The 19,092-nt window shown below is 38.2% G+C and overlaps 1 protein-coding gene across 10 annotated transcripts in view; it reads right to left on the bottom strand.

Moving 5' to 3' along the window:
* Window positions 1–19,092, bottom strand: part of ABCC9 (ATP binding cassette subfamily C member 9) — a 153,512-nt gene that overhangs the window by 7,991 nt on the left and 126,429 nt on the right. For all 10 annotated transcript variants that reach the window (XM_035028090.1, XM_035028088.1, XM_035028086.1 and 7 more), the window contains 6 exons: window positions 8,887–8,988; window positions 8,175–8,295; window positions 6,555–6,685; window positions 5,754–5,832; window positions 3,738–3,846; window positions 2,111–2,214 (listed from right to left, as the gene is read on the bottom strand). In XM_035028090.1, the coding sequence (XP_034883981.1) occupies window positions 2,111–2,214; window positions 3,738–3,846; window positions 5,754–5,832; window positions 6,555–6,685; window positions 8,175–8,295; window positions 8,887–8,988 (646 nt within the window). The remainder of the gene's footprint in view (window positions 1–2,110; window positions 2,215–3,737; window positions 3,847–5,753; window positions 5,833–6,554; window positions 6,686–8,174; window positions 8,296–8,886; window positions 8,989–19,092) is intronic.

Genomic DNA, 19,092 nt, shown 5'->3' with positions numbered 1-19,092 from the left:
GAATTCAAACACATCCTAGTAGAGTCCTAGGGATAAATTTCTATTTTCTGTTTTCTCATTGCATCAGATTCTTGTAATTTTTCATGCTTGGGGGCTATGCCTTTATTCTCTAAATTTTAATTTACATAATAAATAAGGAGGGTGCAAGAGATGATGGATGTTTTTCACCAGAATTGGCCTGAACCAGATCTTTATCAAGCAACTGATGTAATCTTTATGAAGACAATGAACATAAACAACATTCAATTACATAGTGTAAATATAATCCCCTGTTGCTTACACTGTACCATAACCCTTGAACATTGTGCCCATGATTCAAAACAGGTGCATACATCTTTTGCGTGAAGGAAGAGGACTACAAAGTCATTAATTGCCTGTATTCCCAAGTACTAAAGGTGTGAGTGTCTCTAAATATCACAGGAGAAGGGTCTATATGCAGTATCAATTTCTCAAGTAGACTTGCTTGGCTCGCCATGAGAGACATCAAAATTATGATGGGAAAGTTCATCCAGATCCCTGGAATTGCTCCCATAGTCTAACACTGGCAAGGTCAATAAAACTATCTTTAAAGACATGCTATCTCAATTTCTTTTGGGGGAGGCCTTTCCCTTGGGACTTAATTAAAATCATAAAAGGTATTATTTTTGAGTAGGTCCTCCTTCCCAAATAAACATGTTTTATTTTGTGGGCTGATTTTTTTTCTAGATGCCAAAACAACACAATCAACATGGCAGCTACATATTATGTATTAAAATTAGAATATCAACCAACTCTTATCTTTCTGACTGCTTTCTTAAATGAGTTCAGATTTTAAGGTGTTACGGAACCTGGACTGGATCGCCTGACAGAAGAACCAAGCGGCACTCGGAGATCTTGGAGGATAGGAGGTTTGTTTAACGCCAGCGGGCTCAGAGGAGAGTGGTCTCCAAACGTCTGAGCCCCAAGCACAAACAAAGGGGGCAATTTATACACTTCTACTTCTGCATACTTGGCACTTTTGGCGCATGCGCAAAGCAGGGCAGGGAGAAGAACCCAGATTGGTGCATTCGGGAAGCAGAGCAGGGAAAAGAACCCAGAAGAGCCCTGGGGCAAGGACTGGGACTCTCTCACTGGCTCTGTCGGCTGTCTTAGGACATAGATTTTCCTTATCAAAGGAAGCAAAAGTCCAAAATTATAGATATTCATCATTTTTATGAATTAAAGACCGCATTGTGTACTTTCTGTTGTTTTGTTTTGTTAATCTTTAATTATTCATGTTGTTGTTTTATTCTGTCATCAGTTATTTGCCAGAAATTGTCTACCTCTGGTACTAAATTTATATCTGATTGTTTGAGTACATGTTTTATCTCTTACACAGGTGGCTAAAACTGAGGTTGTAGCAAGGTCATAGAAAATAATGTCTTCACAAAATTATGTCACATAAATATAAGGAATAGGCCCTACTGGCAACAAAGAAAATGGCTGCCAATGTGGAGAAACTGCCTGCTCCTACATGGTACCGACTACTCTGAACCTAGTAGCCTCTTCAATCCTCCTACCCATTTACTGGGAGTCAGGGGTCATGTCAATCACATGAGTAGAATGACCACAGGGAAATATTCTGATTCAAATGACCTGTACCACTTGGGCGCCTGGGTGGCTTAGTCAGTTAAGCATCCGACTCTTGATTTCAGCTCAGGTCATGATCTCAGGGTCATGAGATGGAGCCTGCTTGAGATTCTCTCTCTCCCCCTGCCCCTCCTCCCCCACTCACCCTCTTGCGCCCTCTCTCTCAATAAAATAAAATAAAATAAAATAAAATAAAATAAAATAAAATAAAATAAAATAAAATAAAATAAAATAAAATAACTGTACCACTAAAAGTGAAAAGACTGAAGAGTTAAATGTATTAACTGGAATATTTTGGAGTGTTCATATAGAACAGAATTTGTTATAAGTTTCATCCTCTGGCATCCTATGCAAAAACATTAGATTTTGAAGTATCCTAATGACCTTTTGGAGATTAAGTTTAAAGGGACTTAACATGAATTATGTGATTTTAGCATAAAATATAGAGATATATAGAATTAATTGCATATGTAAAAATAAGTGTATTCTCTAGAAAATATACCTAGACCTCCTGGTAGGGATTTGACCATATTCTTCAGCTGAGCAATTTCTAGAGCTTCCCAGAGTCTGTCGTCTGTGCATTTACACTCTGGATCTAAATTAAATCTGTAGGGGAAAAAAAATAAGTTATTTAGTCAATAAATACATACGTTTGCTTATTGCTGTTCTTTCCTTAAATATATAAGTTCCATTTGTTTTGGTTATTGCTATATCCCTAATACCTAGAACAGTGCTCAGGATAGAGCAGGCATTCAATTCATGTTGGATGAATAAATGAATGACCTTAATGTTATGAAAAATGTTTTCCAAAGATACAATTAGTAAGTTTATATGCAAGATATGACATGATAAAATTCATTATGTGGATTTATCCACTTTGATATATTTAATGTAACTTGAATAGTGTCTAGCAAAGTGTTTTTACAGAACCAATGATTATACGGGAACACGCAATGCTATCTTAGATGAGCTGTGCTGCACCAACCACAATAGTAGTAAATCTAAATAGTAAATCTACCGGGACATGTAAATTCACTATGGCGTTTCTAAATAACTGCATACATCCGCAACTTTCAATTAAAGTGATTTTACAGCTGAATATTGAGCAATCTTACGTCCATTTTCTCTTCAAGACAAAAGGAGGTGGCAATATTTCTTTGTAATTAAGGTAGAGGAGGGGAGCAAGAGAGAACAAAAGATGGATGCATTGAGAGACATGACCTGGTGGTTAATGCCATGGTGGACTCTGGGAATCAGACAAACTCTACCACTTACTAAGTGTATGAACTTGAACCAGTTAGAGCTTCTCTGACTTTCAAAATGCTCATATGTAAAATGAGGATAATAATATGTATACTAGAGCAGTGCTTTGAGGATTTGATGAGACAATATATTTAAAGCACTTAGCAGGTAGTAGATACTGCTTTTTTTTTTTTTTTTTTTTACTCTGGGAAACCATAAACCAGGCATGGAGAAGATTGTAGCAGCTTCTTAAAAGCAATTTTGGCTGAAAGAAAAATTATGAGGGATGGGGGAATCAAGGGATTAACCAAACTCAATATTGCTGAGCCCAAGCCAGACACATAGTGATAGGCAGGATATCTGTAGGGTAGAACACCTTAGAAATGTCTGCCAAGAATCATTGCCCCAGGGGCACCTGGGTGGCTCAGTTGTTAAGCATCTGCCTTAGGCCCAAGGTCATGATCCCAGGGTCCTGGGATAGAGCCCCACGTCAGACTCCCAGCTCAGTGGGGAGTCTGCTTCTCTCTCTCCCTCTCCCACTCCCCCTGCTTGTGTTCCCTCTCTCGCTGTGTCTCTCTCTGTCAAATAAATAAATAAAATCTTAAAAAAAAAAAAAAAAGAATCACTGCCCCAAGTACTGAGGAAGAAGTGACTTTTGTGGAGTCAAATTGAAAGAGCAGAGCTCCTGGAATAAATAAAGGACTGGCCTCTGTAGAGGTTAATTTAGCAACTCTAGGGTTGACCAGAATTGTTGACTAGAATATTCCTTCTTATCATCCTGAAAATGTCTTTCACACCTACCTGAAAAACAGTTCTGAGTAAAACTCTCCTATGAGCCAAAAGGTAAATCCTGAGACATTCGGGTTTCTATCGAATACATCACCTACCTAATAGAACCACTGAATAGTATTGGATCCTGCAAAATGATTGAAAGTCTAGAACGTAGTGTGTGCAGTGGTAGTTTTGAAATGTCTATCCCATCAATGACAATCTTTCCTGTTAAACAGAAACAAAAAATTGCAGGCATTTAGTAAAATCAAAAGTAAAATAATATTTGTTTACAAATTGAAAGTACCTTCCTAGTTCAGGGTTTATCAGAAGATAAAGCTTTCCATTTAACTATTAAAAGCATCATTATGCATTTTTATGAAAAATATACATTTTGGTGGTATGTTCTCTTTCCTATGTATTTTCTCTTAAAGAGATTCTCAGTTTTTATTCAGTTTCCATGGTTCATACAAACCAAAAGTACTTTTTCTCCTTAATGGGTCCTCTCCCTTCCAATATTCCTTTATCCTTGTTCCCTGCTTTATTTTCCTTCACAAGATATTTTATATACATGTACTTATCTTTTTTTATTGTCTCTCTCTCCCAACTAGAATATAAACTCCCTGAAGACAGTGATTTTGTCTAAATTATTCACTCTTTTATTGATTGAACAGGACAGTGTATTGTAAATAAGAAAGGAAATTCTATGACATAGATATCAAATTTTAATGAATTTCTCCATACTGTATTTAGACTTATTAGAGACTTGTGCCATCTTGATATCTTTGACCTCAAATTGATAGATTATTTTAAGATAGATTATGTCACTTTGTGCGAAGACAGTACTGCCATATGAAATGAGTAGGCCAAGCAAAGAATGGCAGGTGGAGTCCCTTTTCCAGCTAGATGTAGATTCAAGAGGAGGCAAGGTGGTCAGCTTAACCTTTCTTTCAGGAATAACACATTATCTATTAAAATCTTAATAGCCTAATGCTAACCAGGAGAATCAGTCATTGATAGTCCACATGGGGCCTGAAAACATGTTTCTGGATTCATAAGGAACAGGCTAATCTAATATGTTCAGTTATAACCGTTTTTGTTTTTTTTTTAATGGAAAGTGTCAATCAATTGTCTTTGGATCATGTAACTGACTTATAATGAAAATCCACTGAAATTCCTTAAAGTATCTGTGTATTATTTATTATTACTAGCCATGGAAGAGCAAGCTGCTAACCCAGCGGCTGATGCCTACCTACTCTGCTCCTGAATCTAACCCCCATGGAGACTGCAATTACTGTAGTTCATCTCTGTTCATAAACTGACCTCTTCACCTCACAGAGCTGTTGTGTAGATTAAGTAATATAAACTGTCAAGTACAATAGAAATGTGAAGTACTATAATCATCATCGCAATCATTTCAGATAATAGTAGGAAGCGCTTCCTGGAGCTGATGATCAAGCACATTGCTGGATCCCCTTTTACTCAAGACGGTTTATGTGCTGGGCTATTTATAGGTTACTTGATAGACTAAATAATGTGACATATTTTCTCTAAAGCAAAGATTAAATTATTCCCATGTATCATGTTATTAATAATTTTGTGGATGAATAAATATTTTTGTATATTGTCAACATGTGCTTGGCACTTAGCAAGTTGCCACCCCACAAAATGTTCAGCATCATTAAACCATGTTATGAAGGTAAGAGTCATGCACCAAAATTAATAATGCAGATTACTTATCTCCTTGCATTTTTTTCCTTTGATGGAAATGGATGTGTTTTTAGTTTGAGCAAAGCAAGACAGACTTCCTTTCTCTCCTTTCCTCTTGAAATGCCACCCACATCTACTGCTGTTCAAAATGGGTGGCTTTGTTTTCATTTTACCAGTTTATTAGAATTCTTTAACAACAATCTCTAGAGCTGAGTTTAGAGCTAATAATTTTATTAGCAATTTTACGTTCATTCTTTACTTCCAGACTGTTGACCTGGGACACCTGCCTCAAATCATGGGTCTCAGGACACAAAGTCCTTATAAATATTTGCTCTTTATTTCTGCAGGATTAGGTAAGTTGATGCCTCACTTTTTTTAAGGAAAAGCACCACATAGCGAATGAGAACATTTAGTTAGTAACTTACCATCAAATATATCCACCATTCTGAAGAAAGCCAGTGATAATGATGATTTCCCGCTACCAGTGCGACCACATATGCCCACCTAAAAAGCAAATGTCACTCAGACAGAAAAGGACTCAGAAAAAAGGCAGAAGATGGGCACAAAGTATTTTTAATTTTGACAAGATACCATGGGGAAACTGTACCTCTATTTAAATAGCTAATAAATCGTCATTCTTTTATTATGAACATTAAGATAAAAACACAGAGTCCTCACCAAATCTTCAATGATTTCATTCTAACTCTTTTTATTTGTATGTGGCTGTGTTGTTTTTCCTTCGTGGCTTAATTTTTGCATTTAGTATATTGTTGGTCTAATAAGTAAGTATTCAATTTTATCTTAGAAGTGATGATTTTATAACAAAAAGTAGACTGGCTCCAATTCTTTTTTGCACATTTTCTCTTCTTAAAGTAGCTAAAACAAATCATTTTGGGACTAAAGCTAGTACAAATGCAAAAGTCCTCAAGGAGATGTCTGATATGGCTGTAAGCCAGAAGCCAGAAATTTGGACAAACACACATATTGTTGATTTTCCTGATCTTCCCGGGAGAATAATGAATGTCAATACAACTTAGAGAACATGTATTTTATCCTGATCCTCTCTCTCTCTTTTCTCTCTATGTAGATAATTTGACTTACAAGTATAGGGAGAATTATGCGAGCCCAGTGAAAATGTACTTGGCTGAATATCTCAAGAGCTTAGATAGTGATCAAGTGGCTCCATCCTCTGATTTGTATGAAACAAATGGCAGTGAATTCCATACCTTTTGCCCTGGTTTGATGTACGCCTTGACATGCTTAAGAACAGGTTTCAGATTATTTTCATATCTGACACACAGGTCATGAATCTTGATCTCTCCTTCCTGTGGCCAATGTTCTGGAACTTGAGAAGGGTCTGGGGGGTGAGGGTGGAGTAGGGGAAGTCAGAGGGAGAAGGAGAGAGGGAGACAGGAAGAGAGGGGGAGAGAGAGGGGGAGAGAGAGGGAGGGAGAGAGAGGGAAGGAAAGAGGGGCAGGAAGAAACATACACATACTTATATACATTTATACATACAAACATATACATATAAAAAATAAATTTTAAGTAATACTGAACCAAATTCTGTGTCTTTTTAAAATTAAAATTACATTCAGAGTAAAGGCCTATTGATTAAGAAATTTCAAAATAGCTTTTGTGTGTGTTTCTTTTGGAAGCATGAACTATCATGTCTTTTCTGTATTCCATCGTTTGGTTCTATTGAAGATAGTTCATCTGCAAATTCATTCATTTGTTCAGTCAGTCATCAAACATTTGAGTGCTTAAAATGAGAAGTGTTGTGCAAGGTGATGGGAATATGGAGATGAAAGACATGCCACAAAGTGCTCCCTGCATCCTGGGGAAGCATCAGGATCTATAGTACTGCATGCAGGGTCACATGATGGAGTCCAACCCAAGGTGCTCTGGGAGCACAGATGGTGGTAACCTGAGAGTTCCAGGAGGGTTTCAAGAGAAGATGGTGCCTGAGATGAGTCTTAAAGGATTAGGGATGGGGAGATTTGTTTCAAATATATATGGAGAGAACAAAGATAAAAAGAAACCTTGGCATGTTGGATAGATGATGAGAGATGAGACCAGGTAGGTGGGCAAGGATCAACTAATGAAGAGTCTAGTGGTCTTAGCTAACTTATCTGGATTTTGTCCTTGAAGACCCAGATAGCTATTGAACGATTTAGGCAAAATAATTCATTTTAAGCATGAAATCTGAATTTAAGAAAGATCATTCCATCTTCAGTATTGAATTTCCTGCCAATTTTATTCTAGCAAAGCTGAGAATCTCAGTAAGAGCCAAGTTTCTTGACATTTAAGTTAATACGATCTTGAGAAAGAGAACACAATAAATAGTTCATAGTGTAGGTTGGTAATGAATGTAATAAAGTCCAAATACTTTTTTTTTTAAAGATTTTATTTATTTATTTGACAGAGAGAGAGAGAGACAGCGAGAGAGAGAACACAAGCAGGGGGAGTGGGAGAGGGAGAAGCAGGCTTCCCGCCGAGCAGGGAGCCCGATGTGGGGCTCGATCCCAGGACTCTGGGATCATGACCTGAGCCGAAGGCAGACGCTTAACGACTGAGCCACCCAGGTGCCCCAAGTCCAAATACTTTTTATAATTCTCTTTAAATATTACTACATAACATCTATTTGGAGTCTGGTCGTATCCCAAACTTTTCAGGCCTAAATAGCCATATCATTTCAGGTGTATCTCATAAAGCAAAGCCAAGACAAGAAGGGATTCTTGGATATTAAAGTGGAAAACAAAACCAAAAATGGCAATGTGTCTGACACACAACTAATATTTGTATAAAATAAATATTTAAGTGAAACAAAATAATATTCAGAGCAATACCCATAGTGCCTTCATAGTTCTCAGATTCCATAGTCAAGAAACTGTTCACTTTCTTCACTGCCCCCATCTGGACCTCCAGGTCAGCCAAGTTCCTCACAACCCAGTTCAAATAATTGGTTATCTGTGGCAGGTGACAAAAAGAAATTAACACATTTGAAACGAAGTAACGATCTTTGTAATCACTGGATATTTTAGGATAGGATGACTTGGACAGTTAGTGTATATCATGTGGTACAATTCGTAAGTGCTGCAAGATATCAGAGACCAGGGAGAGTGTCATGGGATAAAATAGGCAAAGGAGGTGTCCACTCTTCTTCAAGGGTCCTCACATGTCAATGATTCGTAAACTGTCCTCTGATTTCCCTGCACAAGTTGAATGTAGCTCTGATTGCACTTATCTCATTTATATTCATATTCATTTTAGTGTCCCCAAATAGGCTGTGAACAAGTTAGGGACAGGGATCTCAAACAGCCTTGGGAGTGCTCTCACCATAGATTTTGAGGAGTTTCTAAAAACCAATTTGCAGTATCAGAACTGAATCCACGCTGCCCTAAAATGCTGGGTTTGGGCCCCAATCTCCTTTTATTTGCAAGATGTCATTTTGTTAAGAATTTCAATCTGCTCCTCTTACATCCATGAATAGGAATTGATAATAACTATAGAAAGTACCTTCAACACTACATGAAAAGTGATGTGTTCATCCATACCTACCGTAAGTGCATATAGAAGACCCAAACCCACCAATCCAGAATTGGAAGAGCCGCTGATGGATGCAATAGACGCAGTGAGGACAATGCAAGCTCCCAGATAATCCTAGAAAGGAGCAAGAAAAATCGTTAAAAGATTTTCCTCAAGTTCTTAAACAAAAGATCCCAATTGATTTGGAGAGGTTATCACTAAGACAGTACACATCACTTCTTGTGTGTCCTGTTAAGTTTCCGAGGAACACTACCTAAGATATGGATGAATGCCAACTCACCATATTAAGGCTAGAATGGGCGTAATTCAATGCTCTAATTGTATCCATGCAGAAATGGATTCATAGAAGTTAAATAACTTGCCAGAAATTCAACTGCAATTTGTGGCCCAACCAGTGTCAGACATAGGGTTTCTTTTTCTCCTCCCCTCCCCGTACCCCCCAACAACAGGCCCTTTCTATTGCATTGTGTTGCCAGATAAGTAATTATCTGGGGACTTGATTTACTACCTTAAATTTCATGTGTACTTATATCTGGATTGTGATCTATCTCCCTTGTGCAATACAGTAAGGGCCCTGCAGAAATTTGCATCTGGTTACCTTGTTGAGATTCATATCTAAACTCTTTTCAAATATCTGGGCTCAGAGTCTAGGACATTAAATCTCCAGATTCCATGTAAATAAGAATAAGGGTTATATTTACTCATAAATGGGAAGTGTGGGCCAGTCTTAGAGCATTTGAATTATCTATGGTCTATCAGTGATAAACTCTCCTGTGAAATTTTAAAAATTCATTGAGGTCAGTCTTTAACTCAAATAAGAAACAGGGCACATCTGTCCATTTCTTTTCTTTTTTTTTTTAAAGATTTTATTTATTTATTTGACAGAGAGAGACACAGCGAGAGAGGGAACACAAGCAGGGGGAGTGGGAGAGGGAGAAGCAGGCTCCCCGCAGAGCAGGGAGCCCGATGCGGGACTCAATCCCAGGACCCTGGGATCATGACCTGAGCTGAAGGCAGTCGCTTAACCAACTGAGCCACCCAGGCGCCCTCTTTTCTTTTTTTTAAAAAAGATTTTATTTACTTATTTTAGAGAGAGAGAAAGAGAGAGCACAGGGGGTATGTGGAGGGGCAGAGGGAGAGAGAGAGAGAATCTTAGCACGGTCCATGTCCGACGCTGGGCTCGATCTCACAACCCTGAAATCAAGAGTCGGATTCTTAACCGACTAAGCCACCCAGACACCCCACATCTGTCCATTTTCAAACACTTCTTTCTTCCTCATTTCCCAGCACTTTTAGGCACTGTTCTGTCTTATCAATTGAAAAAGAAATCTTAAAAACTTTTCATGCTGATGAGTCATATATCCTGGAAGCAGGTAGCATTTCAGGCACAAGTACTTCTAGAACTATTTCAAGTTTCATCTCACTTGTGACCTTTTTAGCTAGATATGTCTCTGATCCCTCAAAAAAAAAAAAAAACAACTAATAACTAGGTGATAAGACTTTAATGACTGTAATGGAGTGTTTAACGTGCTGGAGACAACAAATGAAGTTACTCAAGTCAGCTCACATGTGCACATTCCTGCCTCTTTTTAGAACAGATCCAAAGATCCAGCTCTTGAGGAACAATCAATAATCCCAGCCTTGAAATTAGAGATCTGGGCTCAGATGCTGACTTTGCCAATTACCACACAAATAATTTAAACCCCTTTGAAACTCAGTTTCTTTGGAAAATAGAAATGATACCTAATTCAAAGACGTTGAAAGGACTAAAAAAAGATTAAATACCCGTTACATTTCACCACCTCCATGTACCAGGATATCTTTCTTCCTCTGGATGATTTTCAAATGTTTGAAGCAAGCTTAAAAGTTTATGTGCATCATAAAACATCAAAGGTTACAAAGAGGCACTAAAATTTAATTCCATAATGATTTCCACGATCTTTACAAACAATAAAGAAAGGAATCATGCAGAGTTACTCTCTTGAGGTAGTAAATTCCCAAGAGGTAGTAAATACTCCTTGGATCGCTTCTTCCAGTCAGATCATGTGTTAACAACTTGTCACATCCCAATTAGACAGTATTTCTTCTTTTTCCCTTTATCTGAAGCAACAACTACATGGCTGCATAATCTAACCAGTCTGGGCCACTCTTACATCTGACAAATGGCAACATGCTCCCCAAATACTTCTAAAATATTTACAGCGATATGAATTTCTCTTCCAGCCCTCTGTGTAAAGTTAACACTTCTGAAGTTATGGCGTAAATTTGTAATTTCTATATCTTTTCTAAAAAGACTCATAAGAAGTTTCTGTGAAGAGTCCCAGAAAGTAAGTTAGTATCAAGGGATACTTGGAGCAAGGCCCTCCCTCCCAGCTTGATATAAAGAAATACACCATTCAGTTTCTGAGAAATTTCTGTGGGTAATATACACATTAAGGATTTGAAACAAGGCACATTTTTATTAATTTCTGTTCTCCACTTCCTCCCAGCTGACCTTATTGGAAAGAGCTTCATTCATTCATACAGTCATATATATATTGGTTCAAGCTTTTTTTAAATTCCACTTAGTTAACACATAGTGTAATATTAGTTTCAGGAGTAGAATTTGGTGATTCATCACTTACATATAGCACCCAGTGCTCATCACAAGTGCCTTCCTTAATGTCCATCACCCATTTAGCCCATCCCCCCTTCCACCTCCCCTCCATCAACCTTCAGGTTGTTCTCTATAGTTAAGTCTGTTTTATGGTTTGCCTCTCTTTTTTTCCCCTATGTTCCTCTGTTTCATTTCTTAAATTCCACATGAGTAAAATCATATGATATTTGTCTTTCGCTGACTGACTTATTTTGCTTAGCATAATACTCTCTAGCTTCATCCACATTGTTGCAAATGGCAAGGTTTCATTCTTTTTTATGGATGAGTAATACTCCATTGTATATAGACACCACATCTTCATCAGTCGATGGACATTTGGGCACTTTCACAATTTGGCTATTGTTGATAATGCTGCTATAAACATCAGGGTGCATGTGTCCCTTCAAATCAGTATTTTTGTATCCTTTGGGTAAATACTTGGTAGTGTAATTCCTGGATCATAGGTTACTTCTATTTTTAACTTTGTGAGGAACCTCCGTACTGTTTTCCAGAGTGGCTGCACCAGCTTGCATTCCCACCAACAGTGTAGGAGGGTTCCCTTTTCTCCGCATCCCCGCCAACATCTGTCATTTCCTGACTTGTTAATTTTAGCCATTCTGACTGGTGTGAGGTGGTATTTCACTGTGGTTTTGATTTGTATTTCCCTGATGCCGAGTGATGTGGAGCATCTTTTCATGTGTCTGATGGCCATCTGGATGTCTTCTTTGGAAAAATGTCTATTCATGTCTTCTGCCCATTTCCTAACTGGATTATTTGTTTTTTGGGTGTTGAGTTTGGTAAGTTCTTTATAGATTTTGGATATTAATCCTTTATCAGATATGTCATTTGCAAATACCTTCTCCCATTTTGAAGGTTGCCTTTTAGTTTTGTTGATTGTTTCCTTCGCTGTGCAGAAGCTTTTTATCTTCATGAAGTCCCAATAGTTCATTTTTGCTTTTGTTTCCCTTGCCTCCGGAGACATAGTGTATAGTAAGAAGTTGCTATGGCTGATGTCAAAGAGGTTGCTGCCTGGGTTCTCCTCTAGGATTTTGGTGGTTTCCTGTCTTACATTTAGGTCTTTCATCTATTTTGAATTTATTTTTGTGCATGATGTAAAGAAAGTGGTCCAGTTTCATTCTTCTGCATGTGGCTGTCTAATTTTCCCAACACCATTTGTTGAAGAGTCTGTCTTTTTTCCATTGGATATTCTTTCCTGCTTTGTCGAAGATTAGTTGCCCATTATGTTGTGGGTCCACTTCTGGGTTTTTCTATTCTGTTCCATTGATCTATGTGTCTGTTTTTGTGCCAGTCTCATACTGCCTTGATCACCACAGCTTTGTAATATAATTTGAAGTCCAGAATGGTGATGCCTCCAGCTCTGCTTTTCTTTTTCAAAATTGCATTCTTTTAAAAGTGTAACAATAAAATAATCACTGAGTTTCAAAAAATGGAAATTAGACAGTAGGCTTAATGCAAACATTATAAAAGAAATGTAAAATATTATGCACTCAATCTGCCTCTTTTTTTCTCTTTTTCTCTCTTTCTCTCACACCATTCCCTCATTAAATTGACTATGGAATATTTTATATTGGGGCCTGGATTCACTCATACAGAACTAAATGGTAGATTCAGTTAGATGATAATTTAAATTATTTTCTATTGAATTAAAATGGTAATTTTGGTGATAGATAGTCTTATCCTGGCAATATTGCCAGCAATAGAAGTGAAGAGAGATGAAGGGAGGGAAGGGAGGAGGCTGATGAGTTAAGTTTGAGCTAATATATATTTTCTGGCTCTCTTTCACGTGGCTAATGTTTTTAAAACTACTTGAAAGGGGCATCACAATTCCGGACTTCCAGCTCTATTACAAAGCTGTCATCATCAAGACAGTATGGTACTGGCACAAAAACAGACACATAGATCAATGGAACAGAATAGAAAGCCCAGAAATGGACCCTCAACTCTATGGTCAACTAATCTTTGACAAAGTAGGAAAGAATGTCCAATGGAAAAAACTCTCTTCAACAAATGGTGTTGGGAAAATTGAACAGCCACATGCAGAAGAATGAACTGGACCATTTCCTTACACCACACACAAAAATAGACTCCAAATGGTTGAAAGACCTCAATGTGAGACAGGAATCCATCAAAATCCTAAAGGAGAACACAGGCAGCAACCTCTTCGACCTCAACCGCAGCAACTTCTTCCTAGAAACATCTCCAAAGGCAAGGGAAGCAAGGGCAAAAAAGAACTATTGGGACTTCATCAAGATAAAAAGCTTTTTCACAGCAAAAGAAACAGTCAACAAAACCAAAAGACAACCGACAGAATGGAAGAAGATATTTGCAAATGACGTATCAGATAAAGGGCTAGTATCCAAAATCTATAAAGAAATGATCAAACTCAACACCCAAAGAACAAAGAATCCAATCAAGAAATGGGCAGAAGACATGAACAGACATTTTTCCAAAGAAGACATCCAAATGGCCAAAAGACACATGAAAAAGTACTCAACATTGCTTGGCATCAAGGAAATCCAAATGAAAACCTCAATGAGATACCACCTCACCCCAGTCAGAATGGCTAAAATTAACAAGTCAGGAAATGACAGGTGTTGGTAGGGATGCAGAGAAAGGGGAACCCTCCCACACTGTTGGTGGGAATGCAAGCTGGTGCAACCACTCTGGAAAACAGTATGGAGGTTCCTCAAAAAGTTGAAAATAGAACTACCATACGACACAGCAATTGCACTACTGGGTATTTACCCCAAAGATACAAATGTAGGGATCCGAAGGGGTATGTGCACCCCAATGTTTATAACAGCAATGTCCACAATAGCCAAACTGTGGAAAGAGCCAAGATGTCCATCAACAGATGAATGGATAAAGAAGATGTGGTATATATATATATATATATATATATATATATATACAATGGAATATTATGCAGCCATCAAAAGGAATGAGATCTGGCCATTTGCAACGACGTGGATGGAACTGGAGGGTGTTACGGTGAGCGAAATAAGTCAATCAGAGAAAGACATGTATCATATGACCTCACTGATATGAGGAATTTTAATCTCAGGAAACAAACTGAGGGTTGCTGGAGTGGTGGGGGGTGGGAGGGATGGGGTGGCTGGGTGATAGACATTGGGGAGGGTATGTGCTATGGTGAGCGCTATGAATTGTGCAAGACTGATGAATCACAGATCTGTACCTCTGAAACAAATAATGCAATGTATGTTAAGAAAAAAAAAAAGAAGAAGATAGTAGGAGGGGAAGAATGAAGGGGGGGAAATCGGAGGGGGAGATGAACCATGAGAGACGATGGACTCTGAGAAACAAACTGAGGGTTCTAGAGGGGAGGGGGGTGGGAGGATGGGTTAGCCTGGTGATGAGTATTAAAGAGGGCACGTTCTGCATGGAGCACTGGGTGTTATGCACAAACAATGAATCATGGAACACTACATCAAAAACTAATGATGTAATGTATGGTGATTAACATAACAGTAAAAAATTTTTTAAAAACTACTTGAAAGGTTCTCAGTATGATCATTAGACACTGTTATTTTAATTATTAGTCCAGTATATAAAATATGCTGAAATGTGTAAAGATAATATATATATACATATATATTTTAATTTAATTTCAAGTTAGTTAATATACAGTGCAGCACTGGTTTCAGGAGCAGAATGCAGTGATTCATCACCCACATACAATACTCAGTGCTCATCCTAACAAGTGCCCTCTTTAATGCCCATCACCCATTTCATCCACCCCCCACCACCCACCCCCCCCTCCAGCAACTCTCATTTTGTTCTCTATATTTAAGAGTCTCTTATGGTTTGCTTCCCTCTCTGTTTTTATCTTATTTTTTTGTTTTATTTCTTATTAAAGATAATGTATAGAGATAAATGTTTTTGACATCTCAGAAATAAGACATACCTTCTTGAAGTACATTTATAGCACATTTTCCAGGGGATGAACCCATTTTCAAAATCTACAGTCTACTAAATTCAAATAGACATGAGAGTTTAAAAGCCAATGTCTACAGTTTCATAGCTATAACAAAGTTATTTTATTTATTATAAAAAATATTCTTCATCATTTTTTATTTTTTTAAGATTTTATTTATTTATTTGACAGAGAAAGACACAGTGAGAGAGGGAACACAAGCAGGGGGAGTGGGAGAGGGAGAAGCAGGCTTTCCCGCTGAGCAGGGAGCCCCATGCAGGGCTCAATTCCAGGACCCTGGGATCACAGCTTGAGCAGAAGGCAGACGCTTAACGACTGAGCCACCCAGGCGCCCCCTTCATCATTTTTTTTTAGAAAATGCTATTCTTCTTGTCTTTTAATTATACCAACTAGATATTTTCAGTTCACTCCTGGATTATTACCACTGCTCAAAAATCTTTTTTCTAAAAAAAAACCAAAACTTTTTTGTAATGAATTTGGAATGTTTTGGAGGTCTTGATCTGCATAAGAAAGGAAGCTCCTTTGTGCACCATTTTTATCAAGAAGACTCATAGCAAAATCACTAAATTCCATTAACTTCCCTTCAAATTGTACAAGAATATAGATGTTTGGAACTGATAGATAGTAAGAGCTTGTGTTAGCTCCCTATTTTCACTTCCTTTACCATTTTTTAAAGGATTTTATTTATTTATTTGTCACAGAGACAGAGAGAGAAAGAGAGTGCACACACAAGCTGGGGGAGCAATAAGCAGAGGGGGAAGTAGACTCCCCACTGTGCAAGGAGCCCGAAGCGGGACCCGATCCCAGGACCCCGGGATCATGACCTGAGCTGAAGGCAGTCGCTTAACCGACTGAGCCACCCAGGCATCCCTCACTTCCTTCACCATCAAACTTAAGTTTAATGAATTACAAAGTGATTCTATAGTTATACCTTTTTTATTTTCTCTGCAAACATGCCAACAACAAAATGGTTTCAAGGCAATAAATTAAGAAAGGAGAAGCAGCTGGTCTGAATAACCCACACAAAGGAGAAAAAGTACTTAGGGATCACTAGCAGCATTCATTCTACTGCTTAGTCCTTACACATCCTAACCAATCAATTCAACGAAAACATACCTGTGGTCAAAACGATACAATGGAATGAGAGATTCAATTTAGGAAACAGAAACTACTGCATATGGGAATTGCCAGTTCTCAAAGAGGGCTCCATGTCCGGACATTGTATCTGTATAGTGATGAATTATAACTTGCATCGAGTTTGTGAATTCAACACTCCCCCCAGGGAGAAGCTTTTGATTTCCAAGTCAAAAAAGAGGCCTCTTCTCAGATTTCTAGTGATTCAAGGACATGTATCTATCTATAGAATTATAGTGAAAACTGTAATTTTCTATAAAACAGACTTGCAAATAGTTAACAGTAACACAATCTCTTTCCTTACATAGTCCTTGGAAGTACCAGTCTATGGTACCACTGAGTATCTGGGAGCATATATCAGGGCCTCCCAATGACAAGGTCAGGGCACACCTGTCTGTGGTGGAGTTATGAACACACAAAAAAGCTCTGTGCTGTTTCATAAAATCGACTCTCGTGCAAGCTCACCCTGAAGGCTATTTTCACTTGAGCCTGTTGATTCTAAAGACTTTTTTTGGGGGGGGGGGGGCTTCCTGATGTGAATTTTCTTTTATCCTTTCACCACACAGCAAGACAAAGCCTTGGAAAGACAGCCTTTAGATAGAGTTACACAATTTTCGCAAATGGAAACACCGATGCCAAAGAACTGGAACTGTTTAGTGCAGAGGCTGAGGAGAAAACGCCATGCTGAACAAAAGAGCGTAAGCAGCATTCAAAGGTTAGGCTGCAGCGACGCGCTGCACGTGACGGTGGTCCACTCACTTGGCACCCAGAGGAAAAACACTCCCCTCTCTGCCAAAGCAAGTCGGGTGGTCACAGCCTAGCTACTTTCCCACCAGCCAAATTATTTTATTCTTTTAGACTCTTGTCCTTTTTGATGTGAGTGTATTGTGACCTTTATTTTTTTTCCTAATTTGGAGTGAATATGAAGTGACTATGGTGGGTAGGGCTATGTCTTCCATAGGGAAAGCTGTTTACTAAGAGAAAGGGAGTAACTTGTGATTGTCTTACCTCTTTCTTAACTTGACCAGGAAAGGAAATGAGAGCCATATATTTAAAATAAATTAGAAAATAAACAAAAATTGGATGGGGCTCATGGATCTTCCGGAATCCCACAAGAGGTGTTTTTCTCTGGTTCTTTTTCCTTCCTTCTTGAGATTTTCTGTCCGGGGAATTCAGTGGAAGCAAAAAATAGGCACAGAAAGCTATGATACTTTTTCTCCTCTTTCTCTTCATGAAGGTGATGAGTCCATGAATTAGAGTTGGTGAAATCCCCAGATCTGCCTTAGGAAATCCTGCTTGCTTCTTCTGATTTATGCCCAATGCCTCAACCTTCCTTGTACCATTTTAGTTGTGTTTCTGCTCTGGAAACTCTAAGAATATTTGTTATAAGCAAATATTTTTGCTAACTGAGGAATCTGGCAAAGAATAGAGAAAGGAGAGGTTGTGTTGATACTGTGGGTAAGTAAGATCAATGTGGACTCACTGGACCAAATAGAAGTTTTCATTACTTATTTTTCTAATGACTTACAAGGCAGAATATGTCCAGCTGTGGGGGTCAGAGAACAGTTCACACCCTAGTCTCCAAGGTCCTGTATCTCAACATTCATGTTCCTGACACAAGATCCATTTTTTTCAAACTGAAATTGTGTCTCCAGTGATGTGGACGTGTCCACAGGATCACAGTAGTGAGGAGGTCATTTATATGTGTACAATTGGGAGAAAGGTTATTTCCTCATAGGAGTTATTGAGTTAACTTATTCAATACTCTTACTGTAGTATATGTTCTTGAATTACACACTTATATTCGAATAAAGACTCCTATATTCACACATTCTAAATAATATCCTGGTTCTAATGAACACTCTCAAAATACTCAGAAGAAAGAAAGTGAATCTGACTAGTTTTAAGTTGGATCACTGGGATTGTCTAGAGGGGTGTGTGTGTGTGTATGCATACCCTCATAAACTTACTGACACACACAATTAGTCAAAGGAGACAAATCATACACATATAAGACTTCGGACCTTGATTTCTGTCAGCAGAGATGCCTGGAATTTTGCAATAAATCAACAAGTTCCTTACCAAAACTTACCTTTACCCATCAGAAACAGAAGCAAAATATTCCTTTTTTTTGGTATTGGTTTTTAAGGGAGAGCTCTGGTAATGAGACTAGACAGGAATTCTTGGAAGGATCATAATACAGAGCAAACAAACACAAGACACACTAACAAATGTATTATCAAGGAACAGAATGGATGGCAGAACCTGCCCTTCCTGTTTCAAACATCAGTATTTTCTTTAGGTCTCTACAGCTGGAACTAAAACATTTTCACTTTTGGGTTGGTCCGCCGCCTTTCACATGGGGGTTAAAGTAATGAGCTGTGAGTCAAACTGAACCAAGCCATTCTGAATCTGGCCACTCTTCCTCTCTAATTTCTCCTGACCTCCCCTTTCTTGGCAATCTGAAGGCTCT

Source organism: Mirounga leonina, unplaced genomic scaffold (assembly GCF_011800145.1).
Source record: "Mirounga leonina isolate KUSES-001 unplaced genomic scaffold, KU_Mleo_1.0 Mir_201, whole genome shotgun sequence".
Classification (NCBI taxonomy): domain Eukaryota; kingdom Metazoa; phylum Chordata; class Mammalia; order Carnivora; family Phocidae; genus Mirounga; species Mirounga leonina.
This window is presented reverse-complemented; position numbering and strand designations above follow the sequence as displayed.